This window comes from Lactuca serriola, chromosome 2 (assembly GCF_051521515.1).
Source record: "Lactuca serriola cultivar US96UC23 chromosome 2, Lser_US96UC23_V15, whole genome shotgun sequence".
NCBI classification, from domain to species: domain Eukaryota; kingdom Viridiplantae; phylum Streptophyta; class Magnoliopsida; order Asterales; family Asteraceae; genus Lactuca; species Lactuca serriola.
This window is the reverse complement of record NC_136409.1, coordinates 154,964,665-154,974,684: the sequence shown is the minus strand read 5'-3', so window position 1 is coordinate 154,974,684 and position 10,020 is coordinate 154,964,665. Positions and strand designations below refer to the sequence as shown.

The 10,020-nt window shown below is 31.2% G+C and overlaps 1 protein-coding gene across 1 annotated transcript; it reads right to left on the bottom strand.

The window, feature by feature from the left end:
• Positions 1-604: 604 nt before the first annotated feature.
• LOC145087104 (potassium channel SKOR-like) lies at positions 605-8,633 on the bottom strand. Its single transcript, XM_079025004.1, has 11 exons — positions 8,138-8,633; positions 3,368-3,592; positions 3,238-3,301; positions 2,809-3,148; positions 2,442-2,737; positions 2,158-2,337; positions 1,850-2,071; positions 1,573-1,761; positions 1,429-1,504; positions 1,139-1,346; positions 605-1,045 (listed from the first exon to the last, which is right to left on the bottom strand). The coding sequence occupies exons 1-11, from the start codon at positions 8,368-8,370 to the stop codon at positions 676-678; spliced, it is 2,403 nt and encodes an 800-aa protein (XP_078881130.1). The 5' UTR covers positions 8,371-8,633; the 3' UTR covers positions 605-675.
• Positions 8,634-10,020: the final 1,387 nt, after the last annotated feature.

Genomic DNA, 10,020 nt, shown 5'->3' with positions numbered 1-10,020 from the left:
CTCTTCACACCGAGCCTTCAAAATTAACAAACTGCACTGACCCTGGTAGCGGGGTATTATACCTGTTTTTTGGTCTTAATTCTAGTATATTCTAAAGATCATAACTTCACCATTCTTTCTGTTCGAAATGACTGAATTTTATCTAATTGAACTTTCGATTTGTACTATCAAAATACTTTAATTCGATAGTGTTTTATGACTTTCAGTGGGTTTCAAGCAATCATTTACCCCCATTTTTCTAATAGAACGTTTGATGTTAAACCATTTAATTATCAATAATGATCATTAAAATTATATTTAATATAGTTAAAAATAAAAATATAATTTGAAAATCTTGCATTCGAGGTAAAAATAAAGACAGAAGACTTGTTAATTTTCGTATTTTACAAATCACGTATTAAACTTTGGTCTGAATCATTAAGATTTAAAACTTTAGATTCATTTTTTTCAATTTTTTTTTGTGTTACACTACTTGATAGATAAGCTCTACGATGAGACTTTAGCCGTTTGAGGTGCGTAATTTCAAATATAAAAAAATTAAATTAAAACATTATTTCTTCAAAATTATGACCTGAAATAGCACTCTATAAACATTCAACATGGATTAAATAAATCTTTTCTTTTATTTCTTGAATTGAAAACGCAACATTAAACAGTTTAATCAAATTCTCCAACTCATGCTTCCATAGTTATTAAATATAGCTTCTGTCCATCTGTAATCATATTTACATCAACGATCTTACCTACATCTTCCGTTACAATACAAAAACTGGTAGAAAACTCCAAATTCAAATGATCAAATGATGTTTTCATGAGTTCATCAATGGTGTCCGGGACCCACAACACAACTCCATACTTGCTTTCATCTTTTAATTCCCATGGATGAAACGGGTATACAGTACATTTCTTTCGTGACATTTTATCTCTTGTTTCTTGAGAACATGAAGGAAATTCTAACATCTGAAAAGATTTTGCTTCTTCTAATAATTTCATCAATATCATATTTCCAGATAATCTTGCTTCATCAAGTGGAGTGTTACCCCATCTACACATTCACACCATAAATGTAATAAATTAGAATTCATCACCTTTAATTAACTGGTTTAATCACAAACTTATTATATTTAAATTATAATACCTGTCTTTTGAAAGAACACTAGCACCAGATTCAAGTAGCAATTTTGCTACAACATAAGATCCTTGTGAAGTGGCTACATGAAGTGGGGTCCTCAAGTCATAGTCTTTTGAGTTTATCATCAATGAGTTACTTTCTTTAATTAGTAAGGATGCAATGTTATCATACCCCCTCTTAATGGCTTCTAACAAAGGCGTATTTCCAAAATTATCTACCAAATAATTAAAGTTCAAAACTTCAAATTACAACAGAATGTCAGAATCTAAGTTGAAAAGAGAAACAAGTTTAATTACCTGAAATGTCAACATCAACACCTTCATGAATAAGAAAAGCAACAATATCTTCATGTCCTTTCGATACAGCAAGATGCTGTATCATGTTTTATTTCATTAACGAGTTTTTAAAGTTGTCAAAAGTCAAAAAGTCAACAAACATACCAAAGGTGATCTTCCATCAAAGAGTTTTTTATTTGGATCAGCTCCAGCTCGGATTAAGCTTTTAAGCTCAAATAAATCTCCATTGTAAACTGAAATATTTACTCTAAGTGAAAGTTGAGCATCTTGGAATCCAATATGAGTTTTGATATCTCTCACCATATCCTTCATATGCACATCACTTTCTTTACCCTACGAGCATTTAAATATATCTCAAGTTATCTAAAAATTAGTTTAAAGAAAGTAGTATATGTAATTAGTTTTAGTTATAAGTTATAACCTCTAGTAGATTGTTGAGAATCTTTTGTTTGTCATGAAAATATATCTTGAGAATATTGGAGAAAGATTGATGATCAAGTTTCAAAACTAGACAACTTTCCTGAACTCGAATTGTATATGGCAAAGGAATGTTGCATAAAATGGAAACATCTCCAAATGAGTCATGAGGGTTTAGAATTGATATTTCTTCTTCGGGCCCACCTTCATATACAACCACTTCTTCCTATATCAAATTTTATTCATCAATCTTTATAATATGTTGTTGAATTGAATCTTGCATTTATTAAATATAAAGAAGGAAGTTAATACCAATTTTCCATGACAAATGAAATAAATTTGATCAACAACACTCCCTTGTTCCATTATTATTTTCCCAGGTGGAAAAAACTCTTCATGAACTCTACTCACAATCTGATTGATGAATTCCAAAGAGCATCCTTTGAAAAGAGGAACTTTTTCAATGTGTGGCTTATAAAGAGTCTCTGTTATCTTAAAGAAATGTATGAAAAAAAAAGAGTCAAAAACACTAAAAATCTGTAAATTGACATGGAAGGAAGTGAAATAAGAAATTAAGAATACTTTTTTTTACATACCATGGAACGAATTGAGGTTGGAAGGTCTTTAAGATCAGCAGAATCAGTGTGGGTTCGATCATATGGTAACTGTAAGTGATATTTGATGTCATCACGTATATCTCTTCCTAATCTGTTTCTATCCATGTATTTAAGGAGATTTTTGATTCTTTCTCTGTATATTTCTCTTTTTGATCCTTTCACAACTAAAGCTGTTATGTTCCCAACCAAATAAGCACCAAGAACCATGTCAAATAACACATAAACCATAACAAATATCATCTCTCTCAAGTTCACTGCATGAATGTCACCATAACCTGTACAAAGAAGGTACTCCACATTCATATTAGATGTTAACAGTATGAAAAAAGGGTAAAATGAAACTTACCGACTGTTGCCATGGTAATAATTGCAAAATATAAGGATGTTATATAGCGTTTCCAAAGATCAATGTCTCTGAAGTTTGAGTAGCTATAATCACCAAGTTTTAAGCTTCCAATCCATGTGTATTCTTCTTCATTAGCTGGAAGAGTTGTAGCTAAATAGTAGAATATGCAAGCTGCTGTATGTGTGCAATAGAGTTCAACAACAAGTAGCTTTAGAATCCTTGAAAACAAATACTTGACACGTATGTCCTTCTCCATTTTTGAGAAAAACTCTAGAACCTTCCGTGTTCGCACCAATCTAATCAGTAAAAGGTATCTCACTTCTTCTTTTCTCCCACATGCCTGATTAGGTTAATATGAAGAATTTGAACAAAATGCATATGGGATTATGATCGATCTTATGAGCATTGATGTTGAGTTTGGAGTGATACCTTGTAAATAATATCCCATGGAATGCAGGCGAGTAAATCAAGGATGAAATGAGATTGCAAATACCTGCAACAAGAAGAAATTAGAACTTCGTGACGAATTTGATGAAATCAGGATTAGAGTAAAACTGACCGAAGAGAAATTAGGTTTGGGTTGATGATCATCTTCTCGGTGTCGATGTCTCTGTAAGCTATAAAGAATTGAAGGACAATGTCGATGAAGAATAGCGTTTGACAGATTATGTCTAATAAATAGAGGTGATTTGGTAATCCCCTGAAGAACCCAAATTCCATTGGTGTGAAGAAAGAAGAGTACATCGCCCATAACAATATGAATTTCTCCCAAGCTCGATACCACCTGCGATTACAATTGCATCAAAATAATGAGATTACACAACTACTTTGGGACTACTCCATTTTCGTCGTAATTTGGTGGTGAGTTTATTGCGTAATCAAGCATGTACACTTGTGATGTATGTTGGACAACAAGAATGTGCATGATTATTACAAAGAATATGATCAAACTTTTAAGATATAGTGCCCAATTATTACAAAGGGATTTGAAAAGCATGAAATAATACAAAAAAAGGTAAACGACATATTTGTTATAATATAGATTTTTAAATGTTCATTTTAACCTTTTTTTAATTAAAACAACAATTAATTGAAAATACTTTTAAGAGTAAATTACACGAATGGTCCCTATGGTTTATGGTGATTTGCGTGTTTAGTCCCTAACTTATTTTTTTTAACTCGGAAGATCCCTACTATTTGTTTTTATTACGCGTTTGGTCCCTGTCTTACCTAAAAATACTATTTTCTCGTGATTTTTTTAATTTAAATAAATAAACACACCCCCAACCCCACTCTTCTAACCTTACCTTGCCTACCCCGCTATTTTTCTCTATTTAAATAATAGTTTTTTTAGGTAAGACAGGGACCAAGAGCGTAACAAAAACAAATAGTAGGGACCAAACACATAACAAAAATTAATAGTAGGGGTCTTCCGAGTTAACAAAATAAGTTAGGAACCAAACACGCAAATTAACCCAAACCATAGGGACCATTCGTGTAATTTACTCTACTTTTAATTTACATGGAATTTATTTTTACTTGTTGCCCGCATAGGCAAAAACTCATTTATGATTAACCCGTTCTATTCGTTAATTAAAATCCAACTCGTTGAATCGGCCGAATCAACATAGCTTCTAACATCAAGAGTGAGAAGAATATCTTAGGTGGACGGAGTGGTGGAATGAAGCCTTGTTCTTATCGGACAGCTATTTTTGTGTGACTTTAAATAGAAAGAATATTTATTGAATAGTTTTTACATATTATATTATGTTTGGTGTATTTCATGACCGATTAAATATATTTTTAGAGTTTGAGGTTAGAACCATTTGTTCAATAATGATCATTAAAATTATATTTAGCAAGCAAATTATGTAAACTAACCAAAATAAATGTGGTTTTTAAAAGAAAATAATTATTTTTTTTTAGTTTTGGAAAAATAATCACTTTTTTTCGGAATGTCCTCATTCCGGAATACTATTCATATTCATACTCTGAGTTTTTTTCAAAGAAAACTTTTTATTTTTATTTTTTTTATTTTGAATGTAACATTTCAAAATGTTTAATGTCACCGTTTTTCAATAAAGTGTATGATTTTATCCATTGATATCATATATAGTTCATATGTTTGTTTAACTTTTTGTTCAATTTAAGTTAAAAAAAACGGATTTTTTCTTGAAATTCTGGAGTTATTCTTTGGATATCAAACTTGTTCTTGAAATTTCGGAGTTGTTTTTTTTCGAAATCCAAAATTTAGTCTCGAATCCGTAATGTTGGTTTGGAATTCGGAATACTGTTCTGGAACCGGAATCAATCAAAAACAATGTTTTTTCTTAGCCTGGAATACCCATTCCAGACCAAAATGGTTACTTTTATTAAAAAAAATAGTTATTTTCTTTAAGTAAATAATAATATAATTTCAATCTAACATTTGTGGTAAAAGTAGAAGAGTTGATTAACTGTGATATTTTACAAATGTTGTGGTTGTGCAAACAAATTGTAAACCCAAGAGGTTGTACGGGTAGAACTAGGGTTGTAAACAAACACGAACGGAACTTGTTTATGTTCGTTCGTTTAAGTTAGTCGAACAAATAAATGAACACGAACGGATAAACAAACGAGTTTTTTTTGTTCATTTTCGTTCGTTTAACAAATTACATGGTTAATGTTCGTTTCATTTATGTTCGTGAATATGCTAAACGAACATAAATAAACAAAGACACTAATGTAATCAAACACAATTAAACATATGTGAACATAAAATGAACGAACATAAACGAATGTTCACGAACATAATTAAACGAATGAGATCATTGTTCATGTTTGTTCGTTTAACTTAATGAACGATAATTTGTGTTCATGTTCGTTCGTTTATTAAATAAACGAACATAAACGAACTTCCCTCCGAACGGTTCACGAACAGTTCGCTGAACGTTCGGTTCGTTTACAGCCCTAAATAAAACGGATGCTAGCTCTCAAATTTTCGATGCAGTGTGTTTTTTTTAGAAATTATCCTATCTAGTGTGATTTTTGTTGGAACTTTGTTAAATGGAAAACACTCTCTTTGGGACACATTGGAAGAAAGAGGAAACTTATACTCCCTTAAAAAGCCTCCTACTAGTTATTTACTAATTAGATCAAAGGCTTGGACTAGAAGGATTGGGTTGGATTTGGTGATTGGGCTAGTCAAATTGGTCTTGAAAGCTTATATTAATATATATATTTAATGGTCAAAGATTAGCCTTGGGCCTTGGGGTCTCATTGACTAGTTACAATATTATATATATATATATATATATATATATATATATATATATATATATATATATATATAAATTCCGATTTTGACTTTTATTATATATTAAAAATCTGTTAAATTCGTTTTAACTGTTTTGACAGTTATTTTCGATTAGTAGTTTTGGAGGGAAAAAACCTGTCAATCTATATGTATAAATAGATCACCAAAGACCAGATTTCGGGTTCAGAAAAATTGCATACAGATTCCTCTTATAATTTCGTACTCCAAATACAATGAAGGAAACATAGAGAATTTCGTCAGAATCAAGAGAAGTTTTTGGTTGATTGTTGTATCCTCTAGACAGATCCTACAAGGGAAATTTCTGTCTTAGGACACTGCAATTTGCAGGCCTCAATCTACATAATTTCGTTTTTTGTGTTTCTATTGTAAGCATAAACCATCAAGTATGTTTTCTGTAAACTGATTCTTGTATATATATATATATATATATATATATATATATATATATATATATATATATATATATATATATATATATATATATATATTTCAATTTCGTTAGTTTTATTTTTGTTAATCTTGTTGATTGTATACTTCTGTCATAACAATTTTTACAGGTATGTGCTATCCAGATATCCCACCATTATCCCTTGTAGGGTAATTTTTCGAGGTAATTTTTTTTAATAAAATGATTTCAAAACACTTATCTGAGTTAAAGGGGTTAAGTGAAATTTGAATGATAGGTTTTAAAAGTAATATTTCAGTGGAGTAAATTTTTACTCCACGTTGTCTCTTTCTTACTCTATGTGATATTATCATGTATAATTTACTTACTTTAAATTTTAAACGATAAAATTTTATACACCACTAATGTACCGATCGATTCGATATGAATAAATATCACGTTCTTGTTACATTTTATAGTTAATAAAGGAATTTAAATGTTGGTCGGATTAATGAATATCTAAAATTTTATCAATCACGTTCTTGTTACAGTTTATAGTTAATAACATAATTTAAATGTTGGTCGGATTAATGAATATCTAAAATTTATCAAATATTATAAATATATTTGGAGCCCAATATTATCTTTTCAAACAAATTCGTTAGTGATTATACATCATAATAAAAACTTTACTTACATAGTCACATACATGGTTTAAAAATGCGGCATGGCATGCCTCAAGGCTTGTAATGACGTGATATATGGTGTAGTCCTTACGAAAACATTCAAGATGTGTTTGTTAAGCGTGTCATCCAGATAACTTGTCAATGCGTGTCTTATCACGTTATGATGCAAATTTTTTTCAAGGCTCCGTTTTTTTTATTTTTTATTTTTATTTTTCTGATGGGGCCTAAAATAATTGAGTTTTTGTTAACTTTTTTTATATTAAATATTAATATAATACTTCTAAAAACTTAATATATTTGATAAAATTCAATAATTATATGATTTATCTTTTTTAATGTATATAAAATAGTCACGCCTTGAAAAATGTATTGATTCGTCGTGGCTTAACTTTGACCTTGTCATCAAACTCGCTCCTCACGTTATTTAGAACATTAGTTACATACAATGGATTAGATGCTTTAATTATTTATGAAATATTGGATGTTTTTTAATGAATAGAGAATAGAAGAAGGTAACTAACGTAGTATATTATTATCTCCTTTGAAAGAGTAACTAGTCGATTGCATTATGAACTTGTGTTCCATTTTGATCATCACAAAGTCAAAAAAAAAAGCATTAACGATCTAACTTAAAAACAAAATTAATAGTTACTGAATTTTAATTTTAATATTATCTTCCAAATTGATTAAGATAATTATGGATGAAAAAATTAATATACTATGATATTGAAATCGAAATCGAAATCAATTCTAGTGGGTAATGCTTTCAAAATATATTAAGAACTGAAACTGGAACCGGTCTTAATCAAAATTCCAAACTTCAGCAATCGAAACCAGAACCCCTCACATTGTACACATAGATAAAAACTTTGATACCAATGCTCACTCTTACATTGTAGAGAGACAATTATAAAGGCCTATAGAGAGAAGGTTGAAGGAAACCTGTTTCGAGGGTGAATAATGAAACCATGAGAAAAGCCTTTTTTGCCATTAGAGACTTTGTCTCCATTGAGCCCCAAGTCCAATGCACCCCATCGTTTTCCTAACCTCCTGAGATCTCCATGATCCCCGACTCCATACTCCTTTACCGCTCCATCCTCCGCCTTCCTCCGCCTCTCATCTTCTCTGTCCTCCTCCTCCTCCACCATAGTCCTCCGGCCGATCTCACTCCTCATCTTGTATAATCGATAAATGTATTAGTTACTTGATTGGGACTGGATCCGAACTATATCTATGTATGTCCTAGATCATAGCTACTTGATCAAATGATAATGTATATATCAATGAGTATGACTCTAGAACACTATGCATTTGAACTAGCTAGTAGCGAGATATCGATCCAAATCCACTAACATCGGCTCAAATCACGACAAACGAAAAACTGAATTTGTGTTGTGTATGGAAGAGATGTGTACACGAGGATCATAGAGCTATGAGATATGGAGAGTAACCATTTATAATTTCTAATCTAGAACAACAGTATTACTGTTTTCCTTTCTAAAGGAACTTTTTATAAGTGTACTACAATATTGTGTACAATGTGTTTATCATTTTTTATTTGAAAATCTGAAAAAATTTAAATGATCGTTTTTTAGACCGAGTTACGCATTAAAGTTTTATTCACGACCACTTATTAAAAAGTATACTTTTGGGATTGTGAAAACATTTTTCTTTGTAAACAACTATGTACCTTATTAAAGAATATTTATGTCACTTCGATGAAAAATGTTATCCTTAAAACTTTGGTGTCATAACGATCTTAGTGTTTCATTGAATTAGTTTCTTGTGCACTTAACATGTAAATTATTATGATGTATTTACTAACCTTTGAATTTTTTTTTTTTTTTTTTTTTTTTTTTTTTTTTTTTTAACCGGCAAATCTAATCTACTCCTAAGCTAACAACACCTATTCCACCTATGTCCACGACGGGACTTGAACCCTCGACCTCAAAGAGGGAGGACACCATCTGATACCGCTGGGCTACAAGCCCTTTGGTAACCTTTGAATTTAATATACAAATTTGTCCGATCGTAATATTAATGTAAATTGTTACCGATATAATAATGAAAATCGTTATGGGATTAATCGGGTTATGATATCGGATCTATACTTTGATGTCGCTAACGAGCCTTGATTTAATACATGCTACACTTATCAATAGGATCGTTAGAGATGCCCAGGACTTAAGTCCTGCCAACAACCTCCAACGATATAGTTAGAATCGATACGAAATAGGACCGGTTCCTTCGAGTGGAAGAGAATCATATCGGGCGTGCATGGGTGTGATCTATGTGAAAGAGTATATAAAGCTTACTTGGCATCCCCTTTTTAGGTTTGTTAGAGAGTTATATTTATAAGGCTAAACGGCATCATGGTTTATTTGCCACCGACAAGCCTACATGGCTTGGTTTACCGCCGGTGAACACCAGCCTGTGACACAAATTTTGCCAACAGTTTTCTATCATTGGTGAGATTATACCGGTAAGAAAAAGGAACGTTGGAAAGAATATAAGAGTTGGCTATACGACTGTTGGGGCTTTTGATTAATTTTTTTTAACCAAAAACATTATAAATACACATACATATCATCTCTTTAGTTCACACCAAACACAACCATTTTACTCTCAAAATATCAAACAATTAAAATGCTTCCAACTCTTCCAATCCAATTGCGTTTTTCAGTTACGATATGGCTTCACCACCACCTTACTGGTCACAAATGCCACAACAAAACCAAATGTTTGTAGGTGGTGTTCCTACCTACTATTCGTCGTTCCATATTTCACAATAATTCTAAACCCAACCACCACGACAAACACCTTCA

Excerpts from the sequence above, each read along its gene's own strand:
- LOC145087104 (XM_079025004.1), bottom strand. The coding sequence starts at position 8,370 with ATGAGGAGTGAGATCGGCCGGAGGACTATGGTGGAGGAGGAGGAGGAC. Across the intron at positions 3,149-3,237 it reads CATGGGATATTATTTACAAG|GCATGTGGGAGAAAAGAAGA; the intron begins GTATCACTCCAA and ends TAACCTAATCAG. Across the intron at positions 1,505-1,572 it reads TTGATGGAAGATCACCTTTG|CATCTTGCTGTATCGAAAGG; the intron begins GTATGTTTGTTG and ends AACATGATACAG.